The sequence below is a fragment of the Apteryx rowi genome, unplaced genomic scaffold (assembly GCF_003343035.1).
Source record: "Apteryx rowi isolate R43461 unplaced genomic scaffold, aptRow1 scaffold_82, whole genome shotgun sequence".
Taxonomy (NCBI): domain Eukaryota; kingdom Metazoa; phylum Chordata; class Aves; order Apterygiformes; family Apterygidae; genus Apteryx; species Apteryx rowi.
Genome location: NW_020451116.1, coordinates 2,082,139 through 2,099,954, shown reverse-complemented (window position 1 = coordinate 2,099,954; position 17,816 = coordinate 2,082,139). Strand labels below are relative to the sequence as shown.

The 17,816-nt window shown below is 40.0% G+C and overlaps 1 protein-coding gene across 9 annotated transcripts in view; it reads left to right on the top strand.

The window, feature by feature from the left end:
- The window catches only part of STAG2 (stromal antigen 2), an 83,387-nt gene extending 81,108 nt beyond the window's left edge, over nt 1-2,279 (top strand). For 6 of the 9 annotated variants that reach the window (XM_026089564.1, XM_026089565.1, XM_026089561.1 and 3 more), the window contains one exon: nt 973-2,279. In XM_026089564.1, coding sequence (XP_025945349.1) covers nt 973-1,011 — 39 coding nt within the window. In that variant the 3' untranslated portion in view covers nt 1,012-2,279. Of the gene's footprint in view, nt 1-352 lie in introns of all 9 variants that reach the window. The other 3 variants (XM_026089566.1, XM_026089563.1, XM_026089560.1) reach the window with 1 other exon arrangement.
- The last annotated feature ends 15,537 nt before the right edge of the window (nt 2,280-17,816 follow it).

Below are 17,816 nucleotides of genomic sequence, written 5' to 3'. Positions count from 1 at the left end.
CATGCTGCACACTTGGTTTCAGATTAAGGCCTATAGAATTACCATTGTCAAAGAACTAATTGAAAATTATTTTGCAATTATTATCTAAAATAAGTAAAGCACAGTCTTTATTGCATTTATACTGGGTCTGGTTTTAATTTCAAGTGTTGAGAAACATTTTCTAATAAATGAGGTGCCCTTTTCATGCTATAATATAAATCATAAGTGTGGTGAATTTGGTTTGGAAAAAAAATAAATTTATAATGCTGTAACATATCTTGAAGTGTCTTAATCTTATCATATACCAATTGCTTTGTTTTTGTTAAATGTATAGTAGACTACAAATTGACACCATTTCTAACTTTTTTTTTAGGTTCTTGGGGTGTCAATGTTTTAATACCAGAGCAGCAAATAAATCAGTGGTGAAGTCATTTTCTAAGTGGAAGAGGAAGTTTTTCAATACAAAATTGTGGTAGATACGGTGAAATTCTGAACAGATTTTTTCTCTAAGGAGAATGACATGCTTTCAAGATCAAGTGCATTGAAGGGGCAGTTTTGTTTGCCTGAAAAAAAGAAATGTAAAGGACAAGTAAACAATTTGAGGATAAGCTACACTTTTTTTTTTTTGTTGGAAAAAATCAATATTTTATTTATGTGCTATCAATTTATTCCGGATCATAAGAAGTATTCCCTCTTAGTTTTAATCAGTCTGAGAGGTGTTTGGTACAGATTTGAGCCCCTCTCTTTATACATTTGCTGGCTATCCTAAATAATCATGAGCTCTGCTGGATTGCTGTTTACATCCATGAACTGAAATAATAGATGGATTGATTTTTCTTACAGTGATAGAACCAGAAGAGTGTCAATATTTTAAATTAAATGCAAACTTCATCAACAGAAGCTTTGTTTTAATTAATCATATGGGGGAAAAAAAAATTAAAGCAGAATTTCAACAGCTTTTTTCATCTAAAATGTTCTTTTTTTTTCCAAAAGCTTCATGCTAGCCTTCTCAGAAAGGTCCAGAAAATATGAACTACCAGAAAGTAACAGATCACGGTCATGCTTGCCCATTACCAGCCCTGAAAGTTTGCTTGTCCTTTAAGAAAAATGTAATGTTGTGAAATTCCTTCCAGTAGTGCCACTGTATTTTGTCTCCAAATAAAAGAAGCTTATTGTAGTATGTTTGCAGAAAAATTCTAAACAAAAATTATACAGCTTATTAGAGTGTGGGAATAGGGATCTAAATTTTAAATAAAATTATATATATATATAAATTGGTGCTGATTTTATAATTGCGCAGTTTGTTTAGTTTTTTCTTACTTTTAAATTCCAACTTAAAATTATGAGGTTTCAGAAATATATTGAAAGTTTAACAATGTTTAAAAATAGAAGAGCATGAGAGTTCATGCTTTAAAAATGATTTTTAAATTTGTATTTTATATTGTTTTATCTATCTGTCTTTGCAAGCAGTCTTCAGGTTAAAGATACTTCTAACAGGTTACAGTACATTTCCTCTGTATGTAAATTAGATTGGATAATAGAAATTCATAAACAACCCATAATATTCTTTGAAAGCTAAGCTTTAAACTTCATTTTGTGTCCATTCACAAATAAATTAAATTGGTCTAAAACAGAAAGTTGGATCTATGCCATTTTGACACCGACTCATTTTGCAAGGCTTAGGCAGCTAGACATCATTTTAAAGGAAATATTAACTTATATTACATATGTATATTTTTTGTCAGTTGTCTCTCAGTTCTTGAGGTATATTATTTTAATCATTCCATGCCTTAATATGCTTGCAATACAAGGATCTCCCCAAATGGGTGAATATGAAAAGGCTTCCTGTTTTTAGACTCCRAAATTAAACATTCGGCTGTGGTAGCCAAAAACCATAGATTATCTAAAGGATCATGATAAAATATAATTATTTTACTAAGTCATGGGGTAACAACAAACTCGAAACTAGATCTGCCTAACTCATTTTACATAAATAAATACTCTCATGTCTAAAAGTACTGCCTATATTGTTTTTCACACCACTGCATTTAATAGAACTGCTGAGAGGACTGTATATATGATTTTAAACTTAAGTTGATTTTTTTCTTACTCTTGAAGGAGTGTTTCTTTGTGAAAGCAGTTCTTACAGCTTTGTTTTCAACCAGCTAAAAATGTTTTATATATTTACCTTAACCTGTTGTCCTCCACATTCTATTGTCCTAATTGTACTGTTTTCTGATTTGTATTTATGTCTTGAGACAGTAACTTTTTGAATAAAAATAAACCTGCAGTATGTTGTATGTTTGATCTTTTTAAATCGGGGGTAAGGGAGGTCAGTGAAGAAAGGGGAGTGAGTAATGCAAATGTTATGTTTATAAAAATCAAAATCTTTTTCCATGTCTTTTAAGTGTTTGTCTCAGAGTTGGGATAATGTATGGAAAACTGCACTGTTTTATATTTGTAATAAATTGTACAAGTTTTTAAAATGTGAATAAAGCACTAATTGGGTTAATAATTTAAAGTAGAAAAGTTATGCGATCATGATTGTTTTAAATATGCTTTAATTTGAGATAAACTTGTTAAAAGAATTAGCAGTGTAAATACAGAGTGAGCTTTTCAAGGGKCTAGTACCTGCAAATAAAATTTTTAAAATTTGTATAGAACTTTTACATGGCAAGAAATCAATGGTTAATTATTTTTGTGTTACTTTTTTTAAAAGGTGTGTCAATAGCCTTTCTGTGGGTTTCTTTTCCCTATTAACTTTTATCTGATGTTGTTCAGAATGTTTTTGATTCAGACATTGGAAGTATTGCATATAATCAAATTGGGCTATTTGGTTCACTAAATGTGCATACTACTTTCCATTCCTTACATTTATCATACACCTGATAAATAAACTTTTTAAGCCTAATCAATAAGACGGCAAGAAAACGAGCAAAAAATCCTAAGAGTTCTTCCTTTCCTCCTCCACAACAAGCCTGGATGTGTGTTGAAAATGTCTCCTTTTGATTACTAGTCATTATAAAGGAGTCATTAATAATCTTATGGATGCATACTTCTAATCCTTGCTAATGTGACCCTGAATTTTGTTTTTTATTTTATTTTCTCATTACAAATGTATCCTATCTCTAGATCCTGCTACAAGCTGAAATGATTTTAGTAGGCTCTAAATTTATAACTCAAGAAAAATACCTTTGCTACTCAATGTGAAATCTGTTACAGTGATACAATTTTGGTACAGATGCCTGTAAAAGAAAGAAGATACGTGTGGTGGGGTGTTTTTGTTTTTTTTGTTTTTTTTTTTGGAAAGGCTATGCGATAAAAATGTAGAAAATTAACAAGCACTACAGAGAAAGTAAAGACTGCCCTCTGATTTACCAAAGAGGCCACACAGGAGGTATTGACATTTAATGACATTCGAAGAAATAGTCTGCATATTCTGTAAAAGTATTTCCTGAAATTAAACAACCAAAGACAATATGTAAGAAGTTAATGATTGCTCTTGTCTGTTTTTTTTTTTTGTGTTTTGGGAGGGTTTTCCCCTTCGGATGATGTGTTGCTGATTGATACAGCTTGTTAGGGTCATTAAATTCCCATCTATTCTAATCTCAGTTTAAATAAAGAATTGCCACTTTGAAGTTTTACTCTTCTCTAATTTTCAGAGGATTTACAGAGACATTTGTCCTAGCATGGAATTTCAAGGTACTATTAACTTTAAGTTTACTTTTTTTTTTTGAGGTGGTTTGCTGCATCTCAACCTATAGCTTCTTAATTTTTTTAATAGTCTGAGAGTTGTGGACTTGTTTGTTCTTTGAAGCATTTGACAAAACTGTCAATATGTGCTTCGGAAGTCTTTTGATAAATACTAATTGGTTCCTTAAAAATGTACTGATTCTTGCTTAAATGTTTTGACTGCTTTAGTTTTCTTTAATCAATTTATGATACTGAAATACAGCTTATGTCATTTCCTCATTGTTCATAATCCTAAGTGATCTCTAGTATTGAGAGAGTTTAATTTCTGTTATTTATTAGCATGCAAGGGTTATGCCTTCGATGGATGAGGGAGATGACATATTTGGAAAACAGGGTAATGTAGGACAATATTATTCTTTAATAATGATTTATATAAGGGAGTGACAATTCAAAGTCAGTTGCAGCTGTCGTATTGTTTTCACCTTTCTTTCTGTGTTCCATTCTCATGTTGCCAAGCTTTCCTAAATGTGTTCTTCTTTTGATTAAAGTTTAATTTTTTTTTGTAACTGCACTGACAAATTCTAGAAACTTAAATCATAGTGGAGGTACAAAAGTAAAAAACTATACCTGTGACCAAAAACTGATCCAAAGCATTTTAAGTCAACAAGCAGTGTTTTTGCAGTTGTCACAGAACACCACATAAAACTTGTGTCGTTCTAGAGACTACGTGCAGTTCTTTAATATAATCATCATTCCCCAAAAGTGATTGTGTAACTTGTGCTAAAGCTTTTCAGAGCATTTTTGATTGAAAAAAGAGGAAAGCACATCATATTTTGCTTATATTAGCTGTATTTGTATAAAAGAAAAGCCGCACTTAGTTTTAAAAAGAAAATTTCTGTGTTCAGCTGATGACAGCTTGAATTCTGTATTTCTAGAAAAGTTGGCCTAAAAAAAAAAAGCTATAAGACAAAAATTTAAAAAGATAATACTAGCTATAATTTCCCAAGAAAGGGACATAAAAGTCAAAATGATAAATCCTCTGATGAAACTAGATCTCAGATAAGGAAGAAGACCCAGAATTGGACCTTGCTTCATTAAAAAAACAAAAACAAAAACATATAAAAGGATTTGGAGAAATTGAATTGTTAATTAGTCTACTGATGAAAACAATTTCTAGTGTGTTGAGGTGGGTAATGACAAGGTCAGATCAATGGCAACAGCAGCAAATTGTTTCAAATTTGGTAGATTGTAGATATTCCTGGTATGCTCTCTTGAATAAGCTAAGAATATCCCATTTATTTCCATTCTTTATAAGTGCCTTGAGAAAGCTCTCTGCTGGATACTGTTATAATTTATTTGTCATAATTTAAGCAGGGATAGCGTGTTTGTGTGGAGAATGGTCATTATTTAATCTGGCTTCCCATTAGAGTAAGGCATATCTTTTTAAGGGTTATGATCTAAATTTTAATAAACGTGTCTAGAATGCTCATTCAATATATTTGACCTTAAGTTTAACATTSTTCCATGTCCCTTTCTCTCAAAATCGCCTATAACATCTGCCAACAGATTATTGTAAGGCAGTAGCTTCCTTGGGAATTGGTACAAATACTGTGCCACCGTTAATCCAGCTAATGGTTATTTTTGGTTGGCTCAGAGCTGTGGTGTATGTATGATGGAGGCTTCATCTCAACCTGCTGATCTTGCGCTCATCAGCCCAAGTATTCTACCGAGCGTTTCAGAGCTGGAGTACTACGCTGGCAGCTCCACGTGAAAGCTCTTGTTATTTACCACACCATATGGCCATTCCAGGAAGCCATGCATTTTGCTGTTGCTTTTTAAATAGCAGTTAAACCACAGTTCTTGCATGACGTACACACAGATCTCTTATTATTTTAACACACTGTTTTCACAGGTTTATATTCTGTTTTCTTCTTTTTAGACTGTTGAACTCCACTATAAGCAAAAAAGCAAACCACATCCACTTGTTTTTCGTATCATGCACAAAAGCACTTAAAGATGTGGCATATCTTRCATTTAGACTGCTCTTCGTATTTTTCATCTTAAAATACTGAGATGTCTTTTGCACAATTCCTCTTATGTATCAACTGACAAAACCTGTCTCTTCATTATTTCTGTTTCTGGCTTGTAATCTTGCATCTTGAAAAGCAGGTTCAATTTTTGTGGTTTTCTTTTACTGAAGTCTTGCATCACAGCCAGGAATTGAAATGCTTTATGAAACATAGTATGGATTAGGGAAGTGACTTTGTTAGTAAAATACACTATCTTGTCATTTTCCTCTTCTTTGAGGTACTGATGGTTTATAGTTTAAGGGCATCTTGTGTAAATACTCAAAACTGCAGAAGCCTGCCTATTCAAACTATCACTAGTTTTCCTTCTTTAGGAATGGGGTTTTTTTCTTGCTCAATTCAATAGCTTGTTCTTGGTGCAAGCAGCTTGTTTGAAATGCTATGAGGCTAAAAGGAACAGATGTTCTATTTTAAGTTGCTTTCGTTACAAAATTGTCTTTTTCTTTTCTTTTTTGCTTGCCTTGCAACACTTCGTCTTCCACTTCAGAATGACTTTTAACTTGCACAGTTCTCTAGCTCACCTTGGTTGGATTTGTAGATCTGACAAAAAGTGGTATACCGTGAAACAGCTGAAATTCTATCCTTAGGAGTTTGCACTACCTTATGTTTTCTGGGATTCATTTTGAATTAACGAGATAAGATACCTTGTTTGCATTAGTTGTGGTGCACTACTATTTTTGTTGCAGACATGTAGGAGATTTTGACAAACCGTTTTGAAGCATCATTTGTTCATATGCTGTTTCTTTCATTGGAAATACTAGATTTAGGTCACTTGATCCATTGTTAAGGTTCAAAAGACGTCATGTAGAGATTTGTTAGGATAGTTAGATTTCTTTTTAAATTAATCTGATTGCTACTCATTGCTTATTCACTTAAGAGAAATGGATGGTGTGTAGAATGGTCAATAGAACAAAACAAAGTAGAACAAAACCACACCACTAAGTGATATATAATCAAAAATGTGTTAACTTGGCAGGATGGCTGTAGTGGGTGGATAATAATTCCTGTTCTAGAAAACAAACATACATACACACAAATCAGAGCTTCAGGTCTCATTAAAGACCAGCACGTGGATGTAGGGCAGCAGGATACTCCGGCCGGCCGACACGCTGGGTCCTAGCTGACGGCTTGACCGCAGYGCATCGTGGTTCCTCCTCGGTCTTGGCCTTCTGCCTGGTGTCAAACAGCTGCGTATGCTGCCCACCTCTTCTCTGAAGGGGCAATTAATTTATTCCTATGTTAGTTTGTCACCAGCTGCCAGTGGCCTTGCCAGTCATGTAACCCTGGATCAATCGCCTTCAGATTCCTGCCAAAACAGTTACCTTTGCTGTCCAGCTTATTTTAAACTGATTAACCTTGCCAGTTTGAGCTGGGCAGATGCAGCCAGGTCTCACCTGTCTGGAAGGTGCCCCCAGGCAGGATACACAGTGACAATAATGGAGAGGTAAACCCTTTACAACTATAAACCACTTTTAATCAAAAAAAAGTTACAGAGAAATTGAACAGCTTGGTTTTTGGCCAGGGCTTTCAGACCATTGTATTCTAAGAATAAAAAGTGTTGTTGCATCAGCACAAGATATGTCTTACGTTCATGTAGGTCTTGCTGGGGGAGAGAAAGTGGAGAATGTACGGGTGACACCTTACCTGCAACGTCTTTTTTTGAAAGAAAGTCTTTATTAGAAGAAAAAAGTAGAAGTAGTCCTAGCTTACTTCCAGTTTGTTTTTTGAAGTCGTTGTCCTACTTAAAATGTCACTGTCTTTGTTCTCCACTCTTGACATGAATTTAGGAGGCCTCTTTTATTCCACTCTGAATTTAACTAGTCAGAAGAGCAATACAAGCTAGAGTCCTTTGCTGTTTCCATCCTCAAACAGTGCTGTAGGTAATAATGGGAAAGTAGGCAAAAGTGTTTATCCTGGGATGTTTTTCAAGTTACGGGTATTCAGAAGAATTTCTGCTTTGGCAAGGCACCATCTTTAACCTGCACTGATTGAACAAAATAATTTTTTCTGGTTTTGTTTGTTTTATGATGTACTTTTTTTTCCTTACAGTTTTAAGGTACAAAGGAGGGTGTGTGTTAAGGGAATTTGGATAGAATGTTTTGGGAAAAGGAGTCTTGTCTTTGGAGGCAGATACGTATCATTCAGTAAACTGAAGTTTATGCTGCAGTTGATTACAAAGAATTCTGCTTTCAAAAGGTGGTGCTAGTAAAGTTTACCCAAAGTAAAGCTCAAGTTAGTAATACCATTTAGCTCAAATCAGTATGAGGATATTTTCAAAGCAATGGCTTGTAGCTTTTGTAAGGGTCAAATGAAAATCTCTTATTCTGTTTTTTGTTCTAGTGCCATAGCATTTAAGGGTGAGATCCATCTGACTTTTATGAGCGTCAGATCTGGATGAATAATTCATGACAGCTTATACATTGAATTTGGCATCTGATTTGTTTAAACGGTGGGTGTTTTTTCAATTTTATTTCAAGTGCTACTATTCCAAACTTTGCTGAGATTCAGGTATGTTTTTCTGCCTCCCTTCTGAATATAGGGAACTCTTCCAGTGGTCACTGGCAGACCTTTTTTTAGTGCCTTGCAGTACCAGCACACAGACCAGTCTGTAAAGTTCTGTGATGTTGGAAAAACTGTTGTGATGTGGGTATGGTGGGGGGGTTTGCTTGTGTGTGTGTGTGTGTGTGTGTGTGTTTGTTTAATATCCAATTTGGAGAGCTGGGGCTTTAAGATGTTTCAGTATAGCTCTTCAGACATCTATCACATTACTGAGTGAAAACTTGTTATTAGCAGATAAAAGATTTTTTTTAAAGACAACCTCTAATTATCAACCATATTGAGAAAAGCTGTAAATATTTGTTTACAAAATCCAAAATAAATAGGTTATAAATTTTTTTAATAAGATCATAGAAACACTGATTAGAAAGGATCTCTGGCAGTCATCTAGTCCAGCTTCCCTCTGAACGCTAGACTGTTGCCAACACCAATTTAGGTCAGCCTAAACCTACTGGCTTTTTCTAGCTGAACATTAAAAACTGTCAAGGGTGACAGCTCCACCAGCTCTCATAACCTGTTACAGTGCTGCACTACCCTCCTCATTTAAGAATTTTTTCATATGCCTCAACCTGAACATCCTAAGATGTAGCTTTTGTTCCCCTTGTATATCATCTGCCATGACCAGGAGAAGTTTGATCCCATCATCTTTGTAGCTGCCCTTGAAGTAGTTGCGGGCTGCAGCTTGGTTGTCCCTCCTTGCCAGGCTGAACAAGTCCAGTTCCCCTGTCCTCTCCTGTAGGTCTCATGCCTCTGCCATGACAATCTCAGTAGCCCTTCTCTAGGCTACTCCACTTTCTCACGTCCCTCTTGATCTGAGGGGCCCGGAGGTGGAYGGACGCGCTGTTCCAGGTGTGGCTTCACCAGAGCTGAGTAGAGGAAAATAATACCTTTGTCTGCTGGCCATGCAGGCTGAGGGAAGAAGTAGAAGATCATATTTAATCTTCTTAAGCCAGGATCAAGCAATTCTTATTCATTTGACTCTTGGCAGACACTTTCAGAATTATAAGGCAAATATATTTATTGTACATCATATATCACTACTTTAGAGAGTAGTTAATATTCTGTGTATGCTAGTTTAGTCACTTGATCTGCATGAGCAGATTGACTCTAATGGAAAGAGGGGTTGCTTCCCTGGCACCACCATATGCAAGCTCACAGGAGGTGATGCACTTTTCAGCAGACTAACAGGGGCACGAAGACTTAGATATAAAAATCTTTCTTTCAAAAATTTCCTGTCAATTCTAATATTTGTGTATAAACTCCAAGTATACTACCTTAAGATAGTGGACTGTAGAAGAAGCCAACCCAGTGAAGATGGTCTGCTGTGGAACGTTCTCTTCTGACAGGTAATTGAAAAAGTAGAGCTGAAATAAGGAGTTTTTCCAGCTCAAAGGTGGTGTGTGGCTGGAGAAACAAAGGTGAGATTTATCACCAGTGTAAAAACTTAACTGAGAATTCCCTAGCTACATTTTGTGACTGAAATAATTAAGGGAGAAGATAAATCTACTCCTGGTAGTACCTGATTAAGGTTAGCAGGGGTGGTGTTTTTTGGTTGTTTTGTCTTACCTTTGTTTTTTTGTTGGAAGAAAGTAGTCAAGGTTTAGATAAAGCCACATCTGAGTCCAGGTACAGGGTCAGGATGCAGATTAAATTTCTAATGTTTTCTCTACAGGGGGGTGTTCACTGTTGCTCTGTTACTCATTTTACACTCTTCTCAGCCTTTTCTTAATGTTCTTATTTCCCGTAGGCTGTGTCTGTTAACAAATGGATCAGATACAGGGGATTCGTAGATCAAAGTATTAGTGCAGGACCTGTACATCTACACATACGCAGTTTGGATATTTTATGTTGGCATGGAGTTGCTCTGATTCCCCTAGCCAAATATCCCTGCCGTGCGTGGTTCATAGCCCACCACCACAACAAAAAGCACAGAACAAAACACTGTGACCACCAACCACCGTTGATGGGGAATATGTAAACTCGGACGGTAAAGGTACATGTGGACTATGTGTCCAGTGACTAATAACTTCTTTTTTTCTATCACTTTGTAGCTGCAGATCTTCACAAATTGTAGTTCTTGGTAAGAACACACAAATATGCAGAGCTGTTCCTGTTGCGCTATGGTGAAGAAATCCCTTTTTTTCCAGAGGAAAGTGTCCAAAGGTCATGATGAGCTACTTTAGGGCAAAGATAAAATTGGTTAACAAGCCTCTTCATAGAGAAGAAGAATAGAGAGGAAGAAAATACCCTTCTTAAAGCATACTTGAGGGTTTGTATTTTGAGAGCAGTTCTGAGGCTCTTCTACTGTGTTTTATAGATAGTGCGTGGATTTTTTTTTTTTTAATGTCACTTGAGTTGAGGGAGTTCTGATTCTGCCTTCAAAATAGGCCTTTTCAGAGGAAGATAGAAGGGGGTGCATGTAGAGGTTCCTGATGGTTTGTAGAAGTACTGTTTTTAATACAAAGTGCTTAATGCTGTTCTTTTTCCAAGAATAGATCTGTAGTGTGCTCTAGCAGCCTTAACCTCTGCTGAAACTTCCACCTTTCAGCTCACGGAGGATTACCTCTGTGTTAATGAACAAAACGGCAAGTACTTTTGGAACTGAGAGGAATTAATTGCTAGATTAAAGTGGGCCAAATTTTRTGTCTTAGGAAAATATAAAATGTTAAATTACAGAAGATTGGAAATTAAAGACACCAGCAAAAGACAAAATAAGAGACATTTACATGATTTTCATGGCTGAGAAGTTTGAGACCAGATTGTACTTTTCAGTACTGTCAGGATGTGATTTGCTGATACCCTGGTTTAGACGTGCAACAGAAAACCTGTTTTACGTGCTGGACCCTGACTGTGGTGAAGACTTTTGTACTTGCCATTAGAGAGAAGGTCAGGTGAGCAATGTTTGGGGGAAGAGGCCGCCATAGTTCTCTCACTTGGCCAGAAATTTGGGGAAGAGGGTAGTTTTAGTGCAGGCTTAAGAGCAACAAATATGTAGCTAAATTTATTCTAGGACCCGAAGTAACCTGGGGACGTAAGCGGTGGTGCCTTGTGCCATGCCCCTGTCCTTTCTCTTTGCTATAGCTCCTCCAGTTGCCGACGAAAGCCGGCGCTTCCACAGCATGACATGGTCCCTGCGCTGCCTTGGTCTTCTCACTGGTTTTCAAGAGATACGTAGCTGTCAGACTGGCTCCTCTGAGAGAGTCAAACCAAAATACAAATTCCAGGCTCTTGTCATAGTGCTTTCTGGTAAAAGTTTTGCAGAAGCTAGTCAAATCCAACTTTCGATATTTTCCCCAAATTCCCTTTTTTTTCAGGATGTCCTCCTGAATAGATTTGTCATGGCTGCTGAGTTATCCAGCTGGGATGTATTAATTTTTTTTTTTCCTTTTTGTAGTTTTCTGACTTACCAGTAGCATAAATAATTCTTTGAAGTGTGTTATCCATATTCATATTCCTCAAGCTAGCTACCGGCACCTTTTTCTTTAACCCTGACAATGGCAGTCTTCCAGGTGGACGGCACATCTCAAAAACCCTAGTCACTGTAAGGTAGGTAACTGTAAGGTAACTTCTCGGTACAAAACAACCAGTAAATCATAAAACCAGTAATATGAGAAACCATGTGGTTACGGTCATATATTAAATGATGAAAAAAGATATTAAATTTTACAAGTATATTGTTTTAACTGCCAACCTAATCAGTTCTTGCAAGTGGCATGTATGAAATTACTGGACTATTGGAAGTGCTGTTCTCCGCTCTTTCACTGTTCAAACCGTTTCTTTCTTAAACCTGTTATAATTTCTTAACTCATTAGACATTTGAATGTTTAATTGTTAAAAACATTTTTGGCATAGTAAAAGACAAAAACATATATTTTTTTATTTAAGTCTGAATACTTTTAAACTTGAATTTATTTGAGTTCAAGTTCAGCTCCTGAACAGATCTCAGGACCTAACTAAGCTACTAATCAGTATCACTTCAAAAGAAATCTAGTTTCTATCAAATTTGATACGCTTTCCACTAAATGTTTTTTGTGTCTCCTCCCTGTCTCAATAATAAAGTCTCTTTAGTGCTAGAGTTGGATTTGTTTTAAGCCAGGCTAAAACTCTGCAGGATCTTCCTATCAGCAAGGCATCATACAACTATAAAAAGAAATGTTAGAGAAGAGGCAGTTAGAGCAAAACCCTTTCTCAAGGAATGACCATAAAATATAGGACAAGTGGTTTGGTGGGTTTTTTTTTTTCCCCCCCTCTCCATTTTACACTTGCTGTAATTGGCTCTGTAAGGCTGATTTATGTTTCACAAAGTCCCTTTTATACTGCTGTGCTGAGCTTATGTGGCCTCASAAGCGGAGTTGTTGGCTTGCCCATGCCACGCGTGCCAACGTGCCAGTGGAGGCTGGCACCATGGTTGGGGCTGGGGAGCCACTGAGCGAATCGCCCCTCCAGGCAGTTTGCTGGAGACAGGCCGGAGCAGCCGATGGGCTCGGGCTGGGTGGGAATGGGATCCTCATGGTCAGCAGGGGCGAAGCTGGTGCCCAGGGTAGCGTCTCTGCCCTGCCTGAAAGAGCACAGCTTTGGCAGCTGGGCCATCGTGGGTAGGAGCGTTTTCAAACTACTTTTTGTTGCCTTCCTGGAAATGGTGGGTGAGATAGTGGGCAGTACCTGAGGAAGTGGTTGGTTTGGAAGAGGGAGTTTTCCATATGGATGAATTTTTGCCATGCTGGTACCTTGAGTTCAAAGATAGAAATGCTTCTGCTTGCCTTGGTTTGAGTGACACAGGCTGTTCAATAGGATTGGCCCTTACGCAGGACATTTGAGGCTCTGCAGCTCTGGGCGTAACAGAGACATAACCTTTGAAGAATATGGTGGGTTTCCAGCTTTCTCATGAGAACAGCCCTTGTGGACCACCAGTGCGGGGCCACAGGTCTGGGGCTGTCCCTGCTTCACGCTAGTGAGGGCACTTCTGTACGCGACCGGCTGAGGTGGGCACCCAGGAGCTCCTGGGGGAGCACCGGCTTCCTTGCTCAGCAGGGGATGTGGTCTGTCTGAATCCCAAAGCTGCATTTTAGCAAAAATAGGATCCTCTGTCGCTTGTATTGCCTAACAGAAGGCTGAGCTGTAGGAACCACAGAACAGGTTTTTGACTTGCAGAAAAGGAAAAGATTAGTATTCTTAGGTGCCAGAATGATTTTCTAAGCAGTTTGGAAGATTTGCTGAATTGTTTCAGTATTGTAGGACTAGTAAAATCTGTGATATCTCTGCAAGGCTGATGGTTATCTGTACCACACGGAGCCTCTCACCTCAACTATGACTTCCTAATCATCTCTTAAGTGCTTCACAGCAGATGACTTTCTACAGCTTTTTTAAAAGTTTACATGCAAATTAAAATCAACCCTTGCCTTTAACCAGTGCCACGTGTACATCTGAGCATGTCTGGCATGTCTCGGAGCCCAGCAGAACACAGAAGTTTCTGTAATCTGCATTTTGCAATGTGCAGGCACATGCTTACGGTAGCACCACGCAGTGGCACTGATTTGGATCTTTGTCTAGAGGAAGGGGCCTAACAGTCCCCTGCAAGCTGGTTTCCAGACTCACCTGGAAGCCACCTAAGGACAGATGGGCAAGAAATGGGGCTGAGAGGAGAAAGAGCAGATTTTCCTACATATCTGCTTAGTTCATTTAGGAATCCTTGGAACTGTGGGTTTTTTGCTATTTTTCTACTACACACTGGTGTTCTGTATCTAACTTATGCGAATCAGTGAAGATGGGAAGTCTTGGAGGTTGTGCCATGCATGCAGGGTGGTACCTGAAAAGATAACATGGTATGAAATCTTTAAAAAAGAGATTATAGGGTGAGCTCAGGCCTAGGTTGTGCGTGCAAGGGTCTGGTATGGGTTCCTTGACTGCAGTGAGGTCGTCTTTCATGCTGGGTGTGTGTGCAGGGGAGTCCTGAGAGAAGGGATGGGAACCAAGCAAGGAGAGAGAGAAAGATATGGGTTAAAAAAGCATACCATGAGATGGGAAATAAAGGGAAATCTGTTAATATTACTTAAGCTGCTTTTCTGGTAATTAGATGGACTTGCACTTGTCCCAGGAAAAGAAGCTGTTAGGGAAAAATCAACCTGTCAGCAATGAAGAGAGAAATGTAACTCATGATAAACCCACTGAAGCTGCTGTATGAAATCTGGGCTTAGAAGAAAACTGCAGTGTTGGGTGGAAAATCTGAAGTCAGTAAAATGGAAAAACAGAGGAAGTCGCAAAGCTCTGTAGAAGCCAACGAAGTGATGCAGAAGCCTAATCATCAGGTGGTGGGAGCTCTGCTCAGGTAAGAGAGGCAGGAAATGCAGCTTCCTGCTGCTGTGATAAAAGGCCATGTTTGGCTGGTAAAACTTCCCTTAGCACAGGGGGGTTTAGTGCTTATCACAGACTTGCAGCTTTTTGAAGATCTTGCATCACAAAATCCCATGTGCCTCAGATGAATGAGAGGGTCCCTGTCTTGCTGATTGTAGCTCTTGGTCCAAAACCCAGCAAAGAGGAGGAAAACTGGTCCAGGGGATGTGGTGGGCTCTGGCTATGGGCCAGGCTTGCAGCCCTCGTGCCCTTGCATGGTGTCGTTGACTGATGCTGAGACATTTTCCTAGTAAGAAACGTGGTTGCTCACATTGCAGGGTTTATGGTTATAGGTCTCCTGTTGATTCTGCAAGCGAAAGCTGCTGGTTTGAACCTGTTCATTCATAGGGAGACAAGTTTCTGCAAAGGCCTCTGGGCATTGTTGCTGGTGTTTGTAAGGGGAATGATTGCAAAAGGCCCTGATCCCACCACCAGATGAATGTTGGTAGACAACTAAGATGCGGATGGGAACCTGCAATGTGGAGAGCTCACAGATTTCCAGGTTACAAGGCTTGTAGCAGGAGGGGGTTATCAGCTTCTTTTGCCAAGTCTCTTGGCTCCTGCTCTTTCCCTTTGCTCTTCAAGACAGACACTGACAGTCTTCTCCTTTGCAGAAACCTGAAATCTGAAGAACTGTGCAAATTGCCAAGAGCCGAGGAGACYATATCATTGCAGGATTGGCAGGTTTTTATTGATCTGCTTGAGATGCTAGTGCATATGGGAATAAAGGAATCCAGTGAGGAGAGGAATAGGAGCCAGGATATGTTCTCTGAGTAGCATAGATCATAGATTAACAGAGATCAAATGCTAAAAGTTGTCTGTCTGATTTCACAACATCAAATAAGGAATCAATCTTATACCTAAACGAATGGTTTTATCCTTCTGGATTAAGTATGATAAGGCACATAAAATAATACCTGTTGTTTTCATGGTGAGGTTAATCAGACCTTTTCATGTAACTGGGGCAGGCAGCACCGTAGGGTGCCGAACGCGAGTCCCTGGGTCCGTCTGCTAGATCCGTGCTCCTCCGCCCCCTCGTCTCTGCACGGGTAGCAAAGGTAAAGGGCCTGATGCAGCTATATGGTACTGCTGCTTCCCCCAGGGGAAAAAAAGTGGGTTTTTTTGTTTGTTTTTGTGTTTTCCTCCTTGTTGTCACCCTCGCCAGCTGTGCCCAGGGGCTTCTCGGTGTGCAGGAGTCCTCTCCAGGGCTGGCCAAGTTCCCGCTTTCCTTCCCGTGCAGGCAGCGGAGGGTTGCGAGGGGATGCTGCTGAGCAGGCAGCTCTTGCTTTCCCAGCTGAGTAGCCGAAGGTGTGATACAATATTGAAATGTTTCCTGAGAAAGAGCCGTGGGAGCCAGCTGCTCTGGCAGGGACCGGAGAGCCGGCAGTGCCCGCCTGCTCCTGCCGTCCCTTTCCAGGATCCGTACCCCTGCTCCAGTTTCTCTGCTGTAAGACTAGGGCAAGGTAATCTTGCCCAGGTGTGGTTGTTGAGATGGCCGGGAAGCTCAAACAGCACGCTGCTTCCCGCGGGAAATGCCGATTCCGGGGAAAACGGGGTAAATGGTGTCACTGAAGGAGAGGTCCCATCCCCAAGACACGGGGTTTGGTGGGGCTGGGCAGCTCCATCCCCAGCTGGTGCCCAGCGGCCACGGAGCCCCAGTCGTCCCCCCAGTGTCGGCCCTGGTGTCCCCTTGGGCGTCCCCCTCCGGGGGTCCCAGGTTTGGGCGCTTCCCCCTCAGCGGCGCCTCCTCGCCAGCCCCAGCACTGCGCAGGCTTGGGGGAACCACGTGCTCCTGGCTCTTGAGAAACATCTGGCAAAAGGTTTCTTGACCTTTCCAGGCTGTTTGGGGAAGATGAAAAGAAAAAAATTTATATTTTTTAGTGCGGGCAACTGGTTTCCTTCTAGCTCTACCTAAGAAATACTCCAGCCTCCCAGGTGCTTGAATAAATGTCATTTATTCTGGTGAAACAATCATGGCTGCATCACTGAGATCAAACTGAAGTGAGTTTGAGCTGGGTCACCAATAAAAAAATATTTTCATTTCTGTTTCAAACCATGTTCAAAGCGCTCGGCTATAGAGATGGTAATTTGTGAGTGACTAGTGTGCTGCATCGCTTACAGTCCCTGCAAACACAACTCTGCTCTGCTTTGTGCTTTTATGCTGGGTTTTCAAAAAGGGCCAGAACTCACCTGAGGTTGGATTAAAAAGTGCACCATCTAATTCAAAAAAAAAAAAAAAAAAGGCAGATAAATGGTCTTGTGAATGTGATCAGTTTGTTCCTGTGCATGAGTCAGAGAAGCATCCCTTGGAAAATCCAAATATCCATTTGTCCTAAATCAAAGCTGTTACATGCTGCGGGGTTTTTTTGTTTTGTTTTTAAGTATCTGTTATCACGGGTGAACTACACCTTTAAATGACAGGGTGAGAAAATGCCTGCAACCTTGCTGGTAAGCATGTATTGGGAAAGAAATGTGATTTGTGTCTGTGTGCAAGCAGTGACAAAATTGAAGTGTAAATAAGGATCGAGGATGTATAAATCTGACACYGCACTGGGAGGTGCGAGGTGGTAAATTTGGATGCCCCGCGGCCCGGCCGCCGGAGGGGCAAGCGAGGCCTCGGGGTCCTGCCGGCAGGAGCGAGCGGGCTGCCGGAGGGGCTGCCCTTCCCCAGGCCGGGTCCGCGCTGCCCTGGCGTGGCGCGAGCCCCTCGCTCCCCGCCAAGGCCTTCGGGGTGGTTGTGCCGCTCTTAAAATAGTTTTAGCCGCGTTGCAATGTTAGCTGCAATCAAAGCGCGTGCTCCCCGGGAGGGTGGGGGAACGGAAGGCGTTTCGGTGCCGCAGCCGAAATTCAGCCGGTGCCACCTGCCCAGGACAGCGAATTAGCCGTGAAACTCGTTCACCAAACTGCGTGCTTTCCGGAGGTGTCTGCACATGCTCAATGGTGGCATTAGCATCCTTAATTTATTTATTTATGTTTGGAATATGACTGCAAGGGAGAGAAAGCAGCTCAGCTTTGCTTGCCTGCGCTCCCCAAAGTGCATTTGTTTGGAGGGAAATTGCCCTTGCCGCATGCGTCCGACTGGGAGAGCTCAGGGAAGCTTTAGCTGCGGTC